Here is a 19,370-nt window from a genome sequence, read left to right on the forward strand (position 1 = left end):
TCAGGAGGGCAGAGCAGGACCCCTCCCCCCATCACAGAGCCTCCCCCTCACCCCCTGATACATGAGCAGAAGATCCTAGAACTCACCCACAAGATGATGGAGCTGCTGACTGGAGAGGTGACACTGCTGGGAATGCTGGGAAATTCTCCAGTAACAGCACTGGAGGGGTCTGGGTGATGACGGTGTCATTGTGTTGTCAGGTTCCTATAAGGTGTCAGGACGTCACTGTCTATTTCTCCATGGAGGAGTGGGAGTATATAGAAGTACACAAGGACCTGTACAAGGAGGCCATGATGGAGGAGCACCAGCCTCTTATATCACAAGGTAAGAGCCGTCATGTGCAGTGTATACACGTGTGTGCAGTGACATGTAATGGAGGAGCTCCAGCCTCTTATATCACAAGGTAAGAGCCGTCATGTGCAGTGTATACACGTGTGTGCAGTGACATGTAATGGAGGAGCACCAGCCTCTTATATCACAAGGTAAGAGCCGTCATGTGCAGTGTGTACACGTGTGTGCAGTGACATGTAATGGAGGAGCTCCAGCCTCTTATATCACAGGGTAAGAGCCGTCATGTGCAGTGTGTACACGTGTGTGCAGTGACATGTAATGGAGGAGCACCAGCCTCTTATATCACAGTGTAAGAGCCGTCATGTGCAGTGTATACACGTGTGTGCAGTGACATGTAATGGAGGAGCACCAGCCTCTTATATCACAAGGTAAGAGCCGTCATGTGCAGTGTATACACCTGTGTGCAGTGACATGTAATGGAGGAGCACCAGCCTCTTATATCACAAGGTAAGAGCCGTCATGTGCAGTGTATACACGTGTGTGCAGTGACATGTAATGGAGGAGCACCAGCCTCTTATATCACAAGGTAAGAGCCGTCATGTGCAGTGTATACACGTGTGTGCAGTGACATGTAATGGAGGAGCACCAGCCTCTTATATCACAGGGTAAGAGCCGTCATGTGCAGTGTGTACACGTGTGTGCAGTGACATGTAATGGAGGAGCACCAGCCTCTTATATCACAGGGTAAGAGCCGTCATGTGCAGTGTATACACGTGTGTGCAGTGACCTGTAATGGAGGAGCACCAGCCTCTTATATCACAAGGTAAGAGCCGTCATGTGCAGTGTATACACGTGTGTGCAGTGACATGTAATGGAGGAGCACCAGCCTCTTATATCACAGGGTAAGAGCCGTCATGTGCAGTGTATACACGTGTGTGCAGTGACATGTAATGGAGGAGCACCAGCCTCTTATATCACAAGGTAAGAGCCGTCATGTGCAGTGTATACACGTATGTGCAGTGACATGTAATGGAGGATCACCAGCCTCTTATATCACAGGGTAAGAGCCGTCATGTGCAGTGTATACACGTGTGTGCAGTGACATGTAATGGAGGAGCACCAGCCTCTTATATCACAAAGTAAGAGCCGTCATGTGCAGTGTGTACACGTGTGTGCAGTGACATGTAATGGAGGAGCACCAGCCTCTTATATCACAAGGTAAGAGCCGTCATGTGCAGTGTATACACGTGTGTGCAGTGACATGTAATGGAGGAGCACCAGCCTCTTATATCACAAAGTAAGAGCCGTCATGTGCAGTGTATACACGTGTGTGCAGTGACATGTAATGGAGGAGCACCAGCCTCTTATATCACAAGGTAAGACCCGTCATGTGCAGTGTATACACGTGTGTGCAGTGACATGTAATGGAGGAGCACCAGCCTCTTATATCACAAGGTAAGAGCCGTCATGTGCAGTGTGTACACGTGTGTGCAGTGACATGTAATGGAGGAGCTCCAGCCTCTTATATCACAAGGTAAGAGCCGTCATGTGCAGTGTATACACGTGTGTGCAGTGACATGTAATGGAGGAGCACCAGCCTCTTATATCACAAGGTAAGAGCCGTCATGTGCAGTGTATACACCTGTGTGCAGTGACATGTAATGGAGGAGCACCAGCCTCTTATATCACAAGGTAAGAGCCGTCATGTGCAGTGTATACACGTGTGTGCAGTGACATGTAATGGAGGAGCACCAGCCTCTTATATCACAGGGTAAGAGCCGTCATGTGCAGTGTATACACGTGTGTGCAGTGACATGTAATGGAGGAGCACCAGCCTCTTATATCACAAGGTAAGAGCCGTCATGTGCAGTGTGTACACGTGTGTGCAGTGACATGTAATGGAGGAGCACCAGCCTCTTATATCACAAGGTAAGAGCCGTCATGTGCAGTGTGTACACGTGTGTGCAGTGACATGTAATGGAGGAGCTCCAGCCTCTTATATCACAGGGTAAGACCCGTCATGTGCAGTGTATACACGTGTGTGCAGTGACATGTAATGGAGGAGTACCAGCCTCTTATATCACAAGGTAAGAGCCGTCATGTGTAGTGTATACACGTGTGTGCAGTGACATGTAATGGAGGAGCACCAGCCTCTTATATCACAAGGTAAGAGCCGTCATGTGCAGTGTATACAAGTGTGTGCAGTGACATGTAATGGAGGAGTACCAGCCTCTTATATCACAAGGTAAGAGCCGTCATGTGCAGTGTGTACACGTGTGTGCAGTGACATGTAATGGAGGAGCACCAGCCTCTTATATCACAAGGTAAGAGCCGTCATGTGCAGTGACATGTAATGGAGGAGCACCAGCCTCTTATATCACAGGGTAAGAGCCGTCATGTGCAGTGTATACACGTGTGTGCAGTGACATGTAATGGAGGAGCACCAGCCTCTTCTATCACAGGGTAAGAGCCGTCATGTGCAGTGTATACACGTGTGTGCAGTGACATGTCATGGAGGAGCACCAGCCTCTTCTATCACAGGGTAAGAGCCGTCATGTGCAGTGTATACACGTGTGTGCAGTGACATGTAATGGAGGAGCACCAGCCTCTTATATCACAAGGTAAGAGCCGTCATGTGCAGTGTATACACGTGTGTGCAGTGACATGTAATGGATGAGCACCAGCCTCTTATATCACAGGGTAAGAGCCGTCATGTGCAGTGTATACACGTGTGTGCAGTGACATGTAATGGAGGAGCACCAGCCTCTTATATCACAGGGTAAGAGCCGTCATGTGCAGTGTATACACGTGTGTGCAGTGACATATAATGGAGGAGCACCAGCCTCATATCACAAGGTAAGAGCCGTCATGTGCAGTGTATACACGTGTGTGCAGTGACATGTAATGGAGGAGCACCAGCCTCTTATATCACAAGGTAAGAGCCGTCATGTGCAGTGTATACACGTGTGTGCAGTGACATGTAATAGAGGAGCACCAGCCTCTTATAGCAGGTCCTTTTCCATTCAGAATGCATTAGGTCAAAACCGATCCTTTTTGGGCTGCTTGGTGGAGCCCATGACGGATCACACAAACGGGAAGCCAAAACGCCAGTTTGAAAGTAGCCTAAGTCGTTGGTGTCTCAATAAAATGTGAAAAAATTTGTAGTAAATTTCTTGTCTGGCATCGGCTTTAAATTGCTGAATGTGATCATGTTGTCCATCACTTCATCGATTATCTGCTCATCCCCTTCAGACTGAACGTGTGACTTCTAGCAATAATTGCATGTCCCAGAATGTTCCAGCTGCATTAGAGCGTGTTCACACAGGGCACATTTATTGTAGACATTTCCATATATTGGGTTGTTTCTGCAGCAGGTGCATGGATTATTACAAGCCACATTCAGGGCAGCGGGACAGTCACAGAAATGTCTGCAGCTGATCTGCTCTGTGTGAACTTGCTGGTAGATAACCAGTGACTTATCTGTGCTGCTCTTATAATCTGTCCAAAAAAGGCGGATTTTAAGCTTCCACATATAGAAACAGGCAGGTTCTGCAGGGACGGGGCTTACGATGCTCCATTGTGACAGAAAAGCCAACCACTAAGTGGTATAGAGGTAGACAGACTTGTGTAGCTGTGCAGCAGATCTGTCCTCCAGCCCAAGCTCCTGTGATAAATGTGGAGCATCTCTAGATTTACTTTGTACGTTTTAAACAGGATTAGTAAATCTGCCCAGTTGTTTACCCAATGGTTGCAGGGTGTCCAGACCATGAGGCAGCAAAGCAGCTCCAAACCATGATGTCCTACACCAGCTACAAATCATGATGCCCCCCTCCACCAGCTCCAATCCATGATGTTCCCTCCACCAGCCCCAAATCATGATGGCCCCCTTCACCAGCTCCAAACCATGATGTCCCATCCACTAGCTCCAAATAATGATGGCCCTCTTTACCTGCTCCAAACCACGATGTTCCCTCCACCAGCCCCAAATAATGATGCCCCCCTTCACCAGCTCCAAACCATGATGTCCCCCACCAGCTACAAATCATGATGCCCCCCTTCACCAGCTCCAACCATGATGTCCCCCACCAGCTACAAATCATGATGCCCCCCTTCACCAGCTCCAAACCATGATGTCCCCCTACCAGCTTCAAATCATGATGCCCCCCTTCACCAGCTCCAACCATGATGCTCCTTGTTTTATTCAAATGATGTCTAGTTGCTGTTGAAATGCAAAATGTGTTGGCAGAGAGTAGGGCTCGTTTCCAGACATGGTCAGGCTTTTCAAATTTTTTAGTTTTGTTAAGTCATTATTTACTGTATGTAATAAAAGTCATGACCTGGTGTAAACCAGAATCCTGGACTTTGTCAGGACATTATAGAAGCTCTGTAAGGCTGGGATCACAAGTGCAGTTTTTTTGGCCAAAGTCAAAAATGGATTCCAAATGACTGAGCACTTCTCCTTCCTGCTGGATCAACTTCCAGCCTAATTGGAATTTAATAAGTTTGTCTACTCTGTAGTTTGCAAAAAAAAAAAAAACAACAACTTTAAAACAAATTTTAATTTTTATCTTAACAGAAAATCCCAGTAAGAAATGTGAAAATGTCATGTTACCACTAGATGAAGATCTCCTGCAGCGCTCTTCAGGAGAAAACCTCATTACCCTTAATGTACATCCAGGTCTTCACAGTACAGACCTGTCATATAATCCTCCTAATTATGAGGAACCTTCTCTGGACCAATCACAGATTGTTACCGCAAGTACAAGTCAGAAAAGGATTAAAAGGTTTCATTTTGGTAAAGAATCCACAAATCAGTCAGGACTTTCTACAAACCGAAGACGTCACAAAGGAGAGAAAATGTATTCATGTTCAGAATGTAGGAAATGTTTCACACGGAAATCACATCTTGTTATTCATGAGAGAAGTCACACAGGAGAGAAGCTATATTCGTGTTCTGAATGTGGGAAATGTTTTACACAGAAATCAAATCTTGTTAGTCATGAGAGATGTCACACAGGAGAGAAACCATATTCATGTTCAGAATGTGGGAAATGTTTTAGACACAAATCACTTCTTATTAAACATGAGATAATTCACACTGGGGAAAAGCCGTATTCATGTTCAGAATGTGGGAAATGTTTTACAGAGAAACCACATCTTGTTATACATGAGAGAAGACACACAGGAGTGAAACCATATTCATGTTCAGAATGTGGGAAATGTTTTACAGATAAATCAGATCTTGTTAAACATGAGAAATATCACACAGGAGAGAAGCCATATTCATGTTCAGAATGTGGGAAATATTTCACACGCAAATCAAATCTTGTTACACATGAGAGAAGTCACACAGGAGAGAAATCATATACATGTTCAGAATGTGGGAAATGTTTTAGACACAAATCACTTCTTGTTACACATGAGAGAATTCACACTGGGGAAAAGCCGTATTCATGTTCAGAATGTGGTAAATGTTTTACAGCGAAATCAAATCTTGTTAAACATGAGAGAATTCACACTGGGGAAAAGCCGTATTCATGTTCAGAATGTGGGAAATGTTTTACAGAGAAACCACATCTTATTATACATGAGAGAAAACACACAGGAGTGAAACCATATTCATGTTCAGAATGTGGGAAATGTTTTACAGATAAATCAGATCTTGTTAAACATGAGAGATGTCACACAGGAGAGAAGCCATATTTATGTTCAGAATGTGGGAAATGTTTTACACAGAAATCAAATCTTGTTAAACACCAGAAATTTCATACAGGAGAGAAACCGTATTCATGTTCAGAATGTGGGAAATGTTTCACACGGAAATCACATCTTGTTATACATGAGAGAAGTCACACAGGAGAGAAACCATATACATGTTCAGAATGTGGGAAATGTTTTAGACACAAATCACTTCTTGTTAAACATGAGAGAATTCACACTGGAGAAAAGCCGTATTCATGTTCAGAATGTGGGAAATGTTTTACACAGAAATCAAATCTTGTTAAACATGAGAGATATCACACAGGAGAGAAGCCATATTCATGTTCAGAATGTGGGAAATGTTTTACACAGAAATCAAATCTTGTTAGACATGAGAGATGTCACACAGGAGAGAAACCATATACATGTTCAGAATGTGGGAAATGTTTTACAGATAAATCAGATCTTGTTAAACATGAGAGATGTCACACAGGAGAGAAGCCATATTCATGTTCAGAATGTGGGAAACTTTTTTCAGATAAATCAAATCTTCTAAAACATATGAAGAATCACAAATGAGAGAAGCATCATTCAGAATGAGAAAAATGTTTTTGTTTCTAAATCCATAATTAGGGGTCATTAGTGAAGTCACACAAGAGAGAAGCCATATGGCCACAATATAACAAAACAATATATCACTGGGTCATAGACATTGTTTTCATTTCAGGTTGTATATTTGGATATAAAAGCTTAATTGATGTCACATAACGACTTCTATAAAACATCTGATAAATCCTGTTTAGGAAGACATATATTCTGTTCGTGACTTATATTTTAATCCTTACAGTTAACCCGTTTCAGCCCGGGAGGGTTTTTCGCATTTTCATTTTTTACTCCCTGTCTTTCCAGGACTTTTTTATTTTTATGTTAACATAGCCGTATGAGCGCTTGTTTTTGTGGGACAAGTTGCATTTTCTAACTCCACCATTTAATATTGCAAACAGTGTAGGGGGAGATGTAAAAAAATTCCATGTGGGGTGAAATTGTAAAAATAACGCAGTTACGCAACAGTTTTATGTTTTGTTTTTACGGTGTTTCCTATACGGTAAAGCTGACCTGTAAATTTCATTCTCTAGGTCAGTACAATTATGGCCATACCACATATGTATCGTTTTTTTTTGCATTTTAAGGCCTCATGCACACGACCGTTGTGTGCATCCGCGGCCGTTGTTCCGTTTTCCGTTTTTTTTCGCGGACCCATTGACTTTCAATGGGTCCGTGGAAAAATCGGAAAATGCACCGTTTGGCTTCCGCGTCCGTGATCCGTTTTTCCAGTCCGTGAAAAAAATATGACCTGTCCTATTTTTTTCACTGACAACGGTTCACGGACCCATTCAAGTCAATGGGTCCGTGAAAAATCACGGATGCACACAAGATAGTCATCCGTGATCCGTGTCCGTGATCCGTGTCCGTTTTTCCTATCATTTTCAATGCAAACTTGACTTAGTTTTTTTTTTCACTTTTCATGTCCGTGGATCCTCCAAAAATAAAGGAAGACCCACGGAAGAAAAAACGGTCACAGATCACGGAACAACGGAAATCCGTTTTGCGGACCGCAAAAAAAAACGGTCGTGTGCATGAGGCCTAATACTGGAAAAAAAAACTTTGAAAAAAAAGTTTTTTTCTTCTTTTCATCACCATCACCATATTGTGACCTCTATAACTTTAGTGTACGGAGCTGTGTGAGGGCTCATTTTTTGAGGGATGATCTGTAGTTTTCATTCATACCATTCTGGGTTATTTTTTTGCTCACTTTTTTAAATTTATTTAATTTAATTTTACTTTATTTAATTTTTTGTGGGATGTGAAGAGACCAAAAAACGGCTTATCAACCATTTTGCCTTTTTTTTTTTTCATTTTGCCATATCTGAAAAATATTTAATAGTTTAAACGTATGGGTGCTTTCAGACACTGCAATACCCATGATGTGTATTTTTTTTATAGTTTCCATTTTTTTTATTTACATTTTGGGAAAGGGGGTGATTTTTTAGATTTTTTTTTTTTTTTACTGTATATTATAGTTCCCATAGGGAACTATAAAATGCAGTCATCAGATTGCTTCTCTCATACACCAACATTGGAGTTTATGAAAGTTACAATGTATTCCTATAGAGCCCTGCCACAGGCAGGGGCTTCATAGGAGCTAACATGCGGAAGCCTTAGTTCATTTTGGAGGACTGAGGCTGCCGCACAATGCATCCGGCTCACCTGATCCGCATGTTTGACCACAGCATCTGAAGGGTTAAAAGTCAGATCATAGTTATCGCCAGTCACTGACATTAGCTGCTGGTGTCTGCTGTATGAAACAGTCGGCACCTGGCAGCTATGGCGCATGCGAGAGCTTATTGTTCCTTCTGGAAATTAAGTATTAAATTCTCAACCTTCCTGATCTCTTTACTCCAGGCTAAATAGATCTCAGGACATTTGGAAAGATCTATGGAATGGAGATGATATTCAACACTACAGTAAAGCTCATAACAGACACTGGAAGGAGGAGACCTGATTATAATTACCAAATAACAATCCTTTGGAGTAAGAAGGAATCTGAAGTATCGATCCACTGATGTATCCACTGATGAAGTATCGATCCACAGATGACAAGACTAGGATCTCCCTTATGGCAGATGTCATGGACAGATGGGAATAACCTCTTTAGGTTAGGTATTTATGTGGGCCCTCCTCAAGAGGTTCAAAGGGAGTTGATCTTAAAACTTTTGGGACTAAGGTCAAGTCCTATTTTGAGACAGATTCTGATTATGGAAGGCGACATCTTAGCAAACCTTTCAGGAATCTTTTTATCAAGGACTATTGTGACAAGGATAAACTTGCAGAATGGGCAAAATTTAGACTTTTTAGGTTGATATTCTAAAGTCTTTTCCAAAATTGTCTTGCAGGAAGCCTAAGAGGCTGATAATCAGTGGTTTAGAACTATCCACCCCTTAATAGAATTCAAGTTGAATAGATTCACTTGATCCTTGTGTAAACCCTTTAAGTGGAGACCCCTGCTACGGCAAGGTCTTCTAGACTATGTCTTAGAGACCATTAAGTTGATATTGTAGCTGTATGGTTGAGTCTCCACAGGTTCTGGCAGAGTCAAGTGCTCTAGACACACACAATTTGCACTAGGGGGAGTCTTCAGATACACCCTTGACTCATTTGAATGAGTTGGGATCAAAATGAACTTTTTATGAATTGCAAACCACAGTGTGGCAAAGGTCTTCATGATTTAATCAAAGAGGCTTCAATATAATTAGAGGCTGGTCAAACTTCAGGCTGTCAAACTGAACCTTCTAAGGTCTTGGCAGAGTTCAGTGTCCTAGACACACACAAACTGCAGTGGGAGAAGTCTTTAAGTAATAATCTTGACTCAACTGAATGAGTTAGGAAAAATGATCTTTTGGTAGATTGAGGCTCAAAGTGTGGTAGGATCTTCATGACATCAGAGAGGCCTCTAGATAGAAATCGAGGCTAGCAACATTCAGGCTGTCAGGCTCAATCTTTACAAATATTGGCAGAGTTGAGTGCCCTCATATTAAGGGTCTACACTGGGGGAAGTCTCAGTAACACCCTTGACTCGCCAGAATGTTGGGAACCATGACCTCTCTAGCCCGAACAGTAGGATGGCTGTACTGTCGTCTGGTCTAGCCTGATTTTCATCAATACCCTAATTATCATGGAAACTGGAGGAAAAATATAGGCCAGCCTGAACCTCCAAGAATGGACAAGGTATCTGCTGCCAAGGGATTTTCCGCCTAATAAAGGGAAAAAAGGAATGTTTCCATCTTGGCAGGGCATCGCAATACCTACTGCGCATGCGCCCGCTACGAATTTGACCGCGCAGCTGCAGTGGAAAAGGACAGAGGAGGGGAGTAAACGGGCGGGCAGAGGCACACGGAGGGCGGGGTTATGAGCCGTTGAGGAGGTGCTGCCTGGAGCTCGGAGGATTGAGAAGCCGCCCTGGGCACTTGAGAGGGCTCATTAACATAATGTTCAAAGTTCATTTTTGGCTTAAAGAAAAGTCCGTTTTCCACAACAAAGGTACCGTTTTTAAGTTCTGGGTGGCACATATAACACTATTTGATCAGTCTAATATGCCCAAATGTGGTGACAGACTCCCTTTAAAGGGCTTCTGTCGCCCCACTAAAATCGGCGCAGGCACACTGAGAGGAGGAAGCTCGCTCGGCCGCTCCATCCTCAGTGCGCCTGCGCCGGGTGTATATGTGACGTCATCAGCGCATTGAGGATGGAGCGGCCGAGCGAGCGTCCTCCTCTCAGTGCGCCTGCGCCGACTGAAGACATGTACGGCACAGGCACCAGATTTTGAATGCAGACAGGGCCAGCCAGAGGACGAGCGCTGGGGGCCGGCCGTGCAGACGGCACTGTTATGGGTTTGGGGGGTCTGTGGATGGCACTGTTATGGGGTGGGGGGGGGGGGGTCTGTGGATGGCACTGTTATAGGATGGGGGGGGTCTGTGTCTGTGGATGGCACTGTTATAGGATGGGGGATCTGTGGATGCCATCTCCAGATCCTCCACCCCATAACAGTGCCATCCCCAGATCCCCCATTAACAGTGCCATCCCCAGATCCCCCATTAACAGTGCCATCCCCAGCTGGGGGGTTTCTTTGCTGGGCTGGACTTTTATAGCCCCCCCCCCCCCCAAATTTTACTTGCATCCCTGTTCTCTAAAGGGGCGGTTTTAGGGGGCGGTCCTAGGGGTGGGTAGGGGGGGCGGTCCTAGGGGTGGGTAGGGGGGGCGGTCTTAGGGGCGGGTATGGGCGTGGCCAGGGGAGGGGGGGGTGAGTTCCACCACCTTTTCTCTGAGAAAAAAAGCCCTGAGGAGATCTATATGTTAAAGGAATCCCTTCTTCTGTCTCATTCAGTAGCCCTAGAACTATTGAGAGAGATGGATTTTTTAAAAATACATTTACACATTTAACCCTCCATTTTAATTTTATTATTTACCCCAGTGTTAAATTCACCCCCCCCGGATGCTTGTTTTTTCCCTACAGTGGGGTAGATAATTACACACAGGGTTTTACAGAATAAACTTCCTGACTCAGACCAAGAGCCGACTCAGCGAGTGAATGGAAGCATCCGCGCATGCGCATTGTACAACCTAAGCTTCGGTTCACTTGCTTCTTGTCAGCTCAGCGAATGAACCGATTCATGTGAAAGATCCGAACTTCCCATCTCTAGTTTACTCGCAGTAAACCTTTCCGACAACCTGTAGCAGTGTCCCCTTCTCGGCGCGTGCGCACAGTGCAAGAAGAAGCCGATGCCAGCAGTCCGCAACGGCGCATCAGGCTGAGCCTGTGCGGGATCTCAAAGCGGGAGGAGGGGGAGGGAGAGGCGGCACTGAGGAGTAGAAGGCGGCGCTGGGCACGAACGGCGATGCGTGCGGCCGGGCACCGTGCATCCACAGACCTCCCCTGCTTGGGCACCTTAATTCATTGATTGACAGGTGAGTAAAACCAGTTTTTCCGCAGAATAAAGCCACAAATAGCTTTTATAAGGCCACCTTAGAAATCAGAATGCTGCCCTGGACATGAGCAGATGTTTAGCTCACAGGGCTTATAGGTGGGGACAGAATCCCTCTAATCATATACAGGGTAATGAGCCCCGTCCTCCACACCATAGAGCACAGTGTGCGGATACTGCAGATGTCTGGGAAATGGAATAGAAAGTTCGTGAAAGAAAAAAAATGAAAACCTCCCTGAGATGAGTTTTTGCAGGTTGGGATGTCTGTGACCCCCGCCGATCAGAAGCTGATGATCTATCCAGAGGAAAGTGCAGAAACCCTTTACAGTTACTGTCAGTGCAGCCTGGATGATTACAGTGTTCACTACTTTACCGTTTAGAGAAATCATGCTCAAATGTGAGCGGTGGGAGGGGGATCGGGGGTCTGTGGGAGGGGGATCGGGGGTCTGTGGGAGGGGGATCGGGGGTCTGTGGATGTCAGGAGTCATTACACTGTTATAGGGGGATCGGGGGTCTGTGGATGTCAAGAGTCATTACACTGTTATAGGGGGATCGGGGGTCTGTGGATGTCAGGAGTCATTACACTGTTATAGGGGGATCGGGGGTCTGTGGATGTCAGGAGTCATTACACTGTTATAGGGGGATCGGGGGTCTGTGGATGTCAGGAGTCATTACACTGTTATAGGGGGATCGGGGGTCTGTGGATGTCAGGAGTCATTACACTGTTATAGGGGGATCGGGGGTCTGTGGATGTCAAGAGTCATTAATCTGTTATAGGGGGAGGGATCTGTGGATGATGCTCTTATAGTGTTATAGGGAGGGGGATCGGGGGTCTGTGGATGTCATGACACTGTTATAGGGGGATCGGGGGTCTGTGGATGTCATGACACTGTTATAGGGGGATCGGGGGTCTGTGGATGTCATGACACTGTTATAGGGGGATCGGGGGTCTGTGGATGTCATGACACTGTTAGGGGAGGGGGGGGGAATCCCTCACATGTCCACAATTACAGATCCTCCTCCTTCTTATCTACATTGTACAGCTGACCCCTCCCCCTTCACTGATCACATGATGGTGACATCATCACAGGTACTTCACCACCTCCTCTCTCCACTGCCGAGCCCCACCCCCTACATTAATCTCATGACAGTGACATCATCACAGGTCCTTCACCACCTCTTTTCGTCTCCACTGCTGAGCCCCGCCCCCTGCACTGATCACATGACGGTGACGTCACCCCAGGTCCTTCAGCTCTGGCAGTGCAGCAGATACTGGGCAGGTCCTGGTCGGTAGTCAGGGCTCTTGTTCTCTCTGGTATCAGCCGTTCCTCCAGCCTGCAGGTAAGATGAGCTGTGAGGAGACAGTGTGGTGGAGAGCTCAGACATGTCACCTCTGGAGATTCTCCTCCATTACACACAAGGAATCCTTCTCCGCTCCTCAGCTTAGTATGATGGGGGAGGAGTAGTGGGGATAGTGGGGGTTGTCATCATTCTCTGGCCCCTGACTGTCCTGGTGAGGGGCCCCGGCCTCCAGGAGGATAATGAATGGAGCGGGGCCCGGCCTGAGCTCAGCTCTCTCCAGTCTCTTCTCTAGGAGTTGTGGACACAGCTGAGCACAGCCCAGAGGTGGGACCTGCATCTATCAGACATTTATCTCCTGTGGAGCCACCAGAGATCTCCATGTTGGGGCCCCTGGAATCCATGTGGTGGGGGCCCTGAGAAGCGGGGCCCCTCCAGGCTCAGGAAGTGCGGTTCTGGAGGTGACATCTGGTCTTGTCCCCTGGATGATTTCCTCTCCTCTTCTCATAAAGGCGCCTGCAGTACTAGAAGCCTCCAGCTCCTCCAGTTCTCTCCTCTTCTCCTGAATGACCACCAAGGATGGACAGGAAGGAGATCAGCAGAAGAATATTAGACCTCACCTTGGAGATCATCTCCCTGCTGAGCGGAGAGGTAAACTTTTCTAGATTTCTCTCCTCTTTATTGTATTCTGTAACAAGTCAGACATCGGGAAGGAGAATCCATCATAGGAAGTGATAGGAAGAGTCCAGGGTCCTGGAGAACGGCCTCCAGACCTTCCAAGTGATGGAGAACCTGAAGATCAGACCCCAATATGGTGAGTGATGTGTCATGTGACCAGTGACCAATAGTCATGTTGTAGGAGCCATGAGAAGGTAAGTAGGCACGTTGTACCAGGAGGAGAGGGCCGGAGGAGAGCACATGGCCCCTGAAGGGTTTATTCCCTAAGTGTCTCTCTCCATCCACAGGAGTACACAATAGTGAAGAAGACATCGGGGGACTGTGTGACTCCCATCATCCATCTCCAGGAGTCAGGAGGGCGGAGCAGGACCCCTCCCCCCATCACAGAGCCTCCCCCTCACCCCCTGATACATGAGCAGAAGATCCTAGAACTCACCCACAAGATGATGGAGCTGCTGACTGGAGAGGTGACACTGCTGGGAATGCTGGGAAATTCTCCAGTAACAGCACTGGAGGGGTCTGGGTGATGACGGTGTCATTGTGTTGTCAGGTTCCTATAAGGTGTCAGGACGTCACTGTCTATTTCTCCATGGAGGAGTGGGAGTATATAGAAGTACACAAGGACCTGTACAAGGAGGCCATGATGGAGGAGCACCAGCCTCTTATATCACAAGGTAAGAGCCGTCATGTGCAGTGTATACACGTGTGTGCAGTGACATCTAATAGAGGAGCACCAGACTCTTATATCACAAGGTAAGAGCCGTCATGTGCAGTGTGTACACGTGTGTGCAGTGACATGTAATGAAGGAGCACCAGCCTCTTATATCACAGGGTAAGAGCCGTCATGTGCAGTGTATAGATGTGTGTGCAGTGACATGTAATGGAGGAGCTCCAGCCTCTTATATCACAAGGTAAGAGCCGTCATGTGCAGTGTATACACGTGTGTGCAGTGACATGTAATGGAGGAGCACCAGCCTCTTATATCACAAGGTAAGAGCCGTCATGTGCAGTGTATACACGTGTGTGCAGTGACATGTAATGGAGGAGCACCAGCCTCTTATATCACAGGGTAAGAGCCGTCATGTGCAGTGTATACACGTGTGTGCAGTGACATGTAATGGAGGAGCACCAGCCTCTTATATCACAAGGTAAGAGCCGTCATGTGCAGTGTATACACGTGTGTGCAGTGACATGTAATGGAGGAGCACCAGCCTCTTATATCACAGGGTAAGAGCCGTCCTGTGCAGTGTGTACACGTGTGTGCAGTGACATGTAATGGAGGAGCACCAGCCTCTTATATCACAGTGTAAGAGCCGTCATGTGCAGTGTATACACGTGTGTGCAGTGACATGTAATGGAGGAGCACCAGCCTCTTATATCACAAGGTAAGAGCCGTCATGTGCAGTGTATACACCTGTGTGCAGTGACATGTAATGGAGGAGCACCAGCCTCTTATATCACAAGGTAAGAGCCGTCATGTGCAGTGTATACACGTGTGTGCAGTGACATGTAATGGAGGAGCACCAGCCTCTTATATCACAAGGTAAGAGCCGTCATGTGCAGTGTATACACGTGTGTGCAGTGACATGTAATGGAGGAGCACCAGCCTCTTATATCACAGGGTAAGAGCCGTCATGTGCAGTGTGTACACGTGTGTGCAGTGACATGTAATGGAGGAGCACCAGCCTCTTATATCACAGGGTAAGAGCCGTCATGTGCAGTGTATACACGTGTGTGCAGTGACATGTAATGGAGGAGCACCAGCCTCTTATATCACAAGGTAAGAGCCGTCATGTGCAGTGTATACACGTGTGTGCAGTGACATGTAATGGAGGAGCACCAGCCTCTTATATCACAGGGTAAGAGCCGTCATGTGCAGTGTATACACGTGTGTGCAGTGACATGTAATGGAGGAGCACCAGCCTCTTATATCACAGGGTAAGAGCCGTCATGTGCAGTGTATACACGTGTGTGCAGTGACATGTAATGGAGGAGCACCAGCCTCTTATATCACAAGGTAAGAGCCGTCATGTGCAGTGTATACACGTATGTGCAGTGACATGTAATGGAGGATCACCAGCCTCTTATATCACAGGGTAAGAGCCGTCATGTGCAGTGTATACACGTGTGTGCAGTGACATGTAATGGAGGAGCACCAGCCTCTTATATCACAAGGTAAGAGCCGTCATGTGCAGTGTATACACGTGTGTGCAGTGACATGTAATGGAGGAGCACCAGCCTCTTATATCACAAAGTAAGAGCCGTCATGTGCAGTGTGTACACGTGTGTGCAGTGACATGTAATGGAGGAGCACCAGCCTCTTATATCACAAGGTAAGAGCCGTCATGTGCAGTGTATACACGTGTGTGCAGTGACATGTAATGGAGGAGCACCAGCCTCTTATATCACAAAGTAAGAGCCGTCATGTGCAGTGTATACACGTGTGTGCAGTGACATGTAATGGAGGAGCACCAGCCTCTTATATCACAAGGTAAGACCCGTCATGTGCAGTGTATACACGTGTGTGCAGTGACATGTAATGGAGGAGCACCAGCCTCTTATATCACAAGGTAAGAGCCGTCATGTGCAGTGTGTACACGTGTGTGCAGTGACATGTAATGGAGGAGCTCCAGCCTCTTATATCACAGGGTAAGACCCGTCATGTGCAGTGTATACACGTGTGTGCAGTGACATGTAATGGAGGAGTACCAGCCTCTTATATCACAAGGTAAGAGCCGTCATGTGTAGTGTATACACGTGTGTGCAGTGACATGTAATGGAGGAGCACCAGCCTCTTATATCACAAGGTAAGAGCCGTCATGTGCAGTGTATACAAGTGTGTGCAGTGACATGTAATGGAGGAGTACCAGCCTCTTATATCACAAGGTAAGAGCCGTCATGTTCAGTGTGTACACGTGTGTGCAGTGACATGTAATGGAGGAGCACCAGCCTCTTATATCACAAGGTAAGAGCCGTCATGTGCAGTGACATGTAATGGAGGAGCACCAGCCTCTTATATCACAGGGTAAGAGCCGTCATGTGCAGTGTATACACGTGTGTGCAGTGACATGTAATGGAGGAGCACCAGCCTCTTCTATCACAGGGTAAGAGCCGTCATGTGCAGTGTATACACGTGTGTGCAGTGACATGTCATGGAGGAGCACCAGCCTCTTCTATCACAGGGTAAGAGCCGTCATGTGCAGTGTATACACGTGTGTGCAGTGACATGTAATGGAGGAGCACCAGCCTCTTATATCACAAGGTAAGAGCCGTCATGTGCAGTGTATACACGTATGTGCAGTGACATATAATGGAGGAGCACCAGCCTCATATCACAAGGTAAGAGCCGTCATGTGCAGTGTATACACGTGTGTGCAGTGACATGTAATGGAGGAGCACCAGCCTCTTATATCACAAGGTAAGAGCCGTCATGTGCAGTGTATACACGTGTGTGCAGTGACATGTAATAGAGGAGCACCAGCCTCTTATAGCAGGTCCTTTTCCATTCAGAATGCATTAGGTCAAAACCGATCCTTTTTGGGCTGCTTGGTGGAGCCCATGACGGATCACACAAACGGGAAGCCAAAACGCCAGTTTGAAAGTAGCCTAAGTCGTTGGTGTCTCAATAAAATGTGAAAAAATTTGTAGTAAATTTCTTGTCTGGCATCGGCTTTAAATTGCTGAATGTGATCATGTTGTCCATCACTTCAGCGATTATCTGCTCATCCCCTTCAGACTGAACGTGTGACTTCTAGCAATAATTGCATGTCCCAGAATGTTCCAGCTGCATTAGAGCGTGTTCACACAGGGCACATTTATTGTAGACATTTCCATATATTGGGTTGTTTCTGCAGCAGGTGCATGGATTATTACAAGCCACATTCAGGGCAGCGGGACAGTCACAGAAATGTCTGCAGCTGATCTGCCCTGTGTGAACTTGCTGGTAGATAACCAGTGACTTATCTGTGCTGCTCTTATAATCTGTCCAAAAAAGGCGGATTTTAAGCTTCCACATATAGAAACAGGCAGGTTCTGCAGGGACGGGGCTTACGATGCTCCATTGTGACAGAAAAGCCAACCACTAAGTGGTATAGAGGTAGACAGACTTGTGTAGCTGTGCAGCAGATCTGTCCTCCAGCCCAAGCTCCTGTGATAAATGTGGAGCATCTCTAGATTTACTTTGTACGTTTTAAACAGGATTAGTAAATCTGCCCAGTTGTTTACCCAATGGTTGCAGGGTGTCCAGACCATGAGGCAGCAAAGCAGCTCCAAACCATGATGTCCTACACCAGCTACAAATCATGATGCCCCTCTCCACCAGCTCCAATCCATGATGTTCCCTCCACCAGCCCCAAATCATGATGGCCCCCTTCACCAGCTCCAAACCATGATGTCCCATCCACTAGCTCCAAATAATGATGGCCCTCTTTACCTGCTCCAAACCACGATGTTCCCTCCACCAGCCCCAAATAATGATGCCCCCCTTCACCAGCTCCAAACCATGATGTCCCCCACCAGCTACAAATCATGATGCCCCCCTTCACCAGCTCCAACCATGATGTCCCCCACCAGCTACAAATCATGATGCCCCCCTTCACCAGCTCCAAACCATGATGTCCCCCTACCAGCTTCAAATCATGATGCCCCCCTTCACCAGCTCCAACCATGATGCTCCTTGTTTTATTCAAATGATGTCTAGTTGCTGTTGAAATGCAAAATGTGTTGGCAGAGAGTAGGGCTCGTTTCCAGACATGGTCAGGCTTTTCAAATTTTTTAGTTTTGTTAAGTCATTATTTACTGTATGTAATAAAAGTCATGACCTGGTGTAAACCAGAATCCTGGACTTTGTCAGGACATTATAGAAGCTCTGTAAGGCTGGGATCACAAGTGCAGTTTTTTTGGCCAAAGTCAAAAATGGATTCCAAATGACTGAGCACTTCTCCTTCCTGCTGGATCAACTTCCAGCCTAATTGGAATTTAATAAGTTTGTCTACTCTGTAGTTTGCAAAAAAAAAAAAAAAAACAACTTTAAAACAAATTTTAATTTTTATCTTAACAGAAAATCCCAGTAAGAAATGTGAAAATGTCATGTTACCACTAGATGAAGATCTCCTGCAGCGCTCTTCAGGAGAAAACCTCATTACCCTTAATGTACATCCAGGTCTTCACAGTACAGACCTGTCATATAATCCTCCTAATTATGAGGAACCTTCTCTGGACCAATCACAGATTGTTACCGCAAGTACAAGTCAGAAAAGGATTAAAAGGTTTCATTTTGGTAAAGAATCCACAAATCAGTCAGGACTTTCTACAAACCGAAGACGTCACAAAGGAGAGAAAATGTATTCATGTTCAGAATGTAGGAAATGTTTCACACGGAAATCACATCTTGTTATTCATGAGAGAAGTCACACAGGAGAGAAGCTATATTCGTGTTCTGAATGTGGGAAATGTTTTACACAGAAATCAAATCTTGTTAGTCATGAGAGATGTCACACAGGAGAGAAACCATATTCATGTTCAGAATGTGGGAAATGTTTTAGACACAAATCACTTCTTATTAAACATGAGATAATTCACACTGGGGAAAAGCCGTATTCATGTTCAGAATGTGGGAAATGTTTTACAGAGAAACCACATCTTGTTATACATGAGAGAAGACACACAGGAGTGAAACCATATTCATGTTCAGAATGTGGGAAATGTTTTACAGATAAATCAGATCTTGTTAAACATGAGAAATATCACACAGGAGAGAAGCCATATTCATGTTCAGAATGTGGGAAATATTTCACACGCAAATCAAATCTTGTTACACATGAGAGAAGTCACACAGGAGAGAAATCATATACATGTTCAGAA

The 19,370-nt window shown here is 45.9% G+C and overlaps 1 protein-coding gene and 1 long non-coding RNA gene across 2 annotated transcripts in view; one reads left to right on the forward strand and one right to left on the reverse strand.

The window, feature by feature from the left end:
• Positions 1-271: 271 nt before the first annotated feature.
• Positions 272-19,370, forward strand: part of LOC120992022 (zinc finger protein 850-like) — a 184,884-nt gene continuing 165,785 nt past the window's right edge. The window contains exons 1-3 of the mRNA XM_040420784.1: positions 272-324; positions 4,868-6,529; positions 18,970-19,326. Of these exons, the coding sequence (XP_040276718.1) occupies positions 291-324; positions 4,868-6,529; positions 18,970-19,326 (2,053 nt within the window). The 5' untranslated portion in view covers positions 272-290. The remainder of the gene's footprint in view (positions 325-4,867; positions 6,530-18,969; positions 19,327-19,370) is intronic.
• Positions 6,411-19,356, reverse strand: LOC120992071. Its single transcript, XR_005776915.1, has 3 exons — positions 19,325-19,356; positions 8,330-8,334; positions 6,411-6,543 (listed from the first exon to the last, which is right to left on the reverse strand). It is a non-coding gene; the product is annotated as an uncharacterized LOC120992071 (long non-coding RNA).

Source organism: Bufo bufo, chromosome 2, assembly GCF_905171765.1.
Source record: "Bufo bufo chromosome 2, aBufBuf1.1, whole genome shotgun sequence".
Lineage (NCBI taxonomy): Eukaryota > Metazoa > Chordata > Amphibia > Anura > Bufonidae > Bufo > Bufo bufo.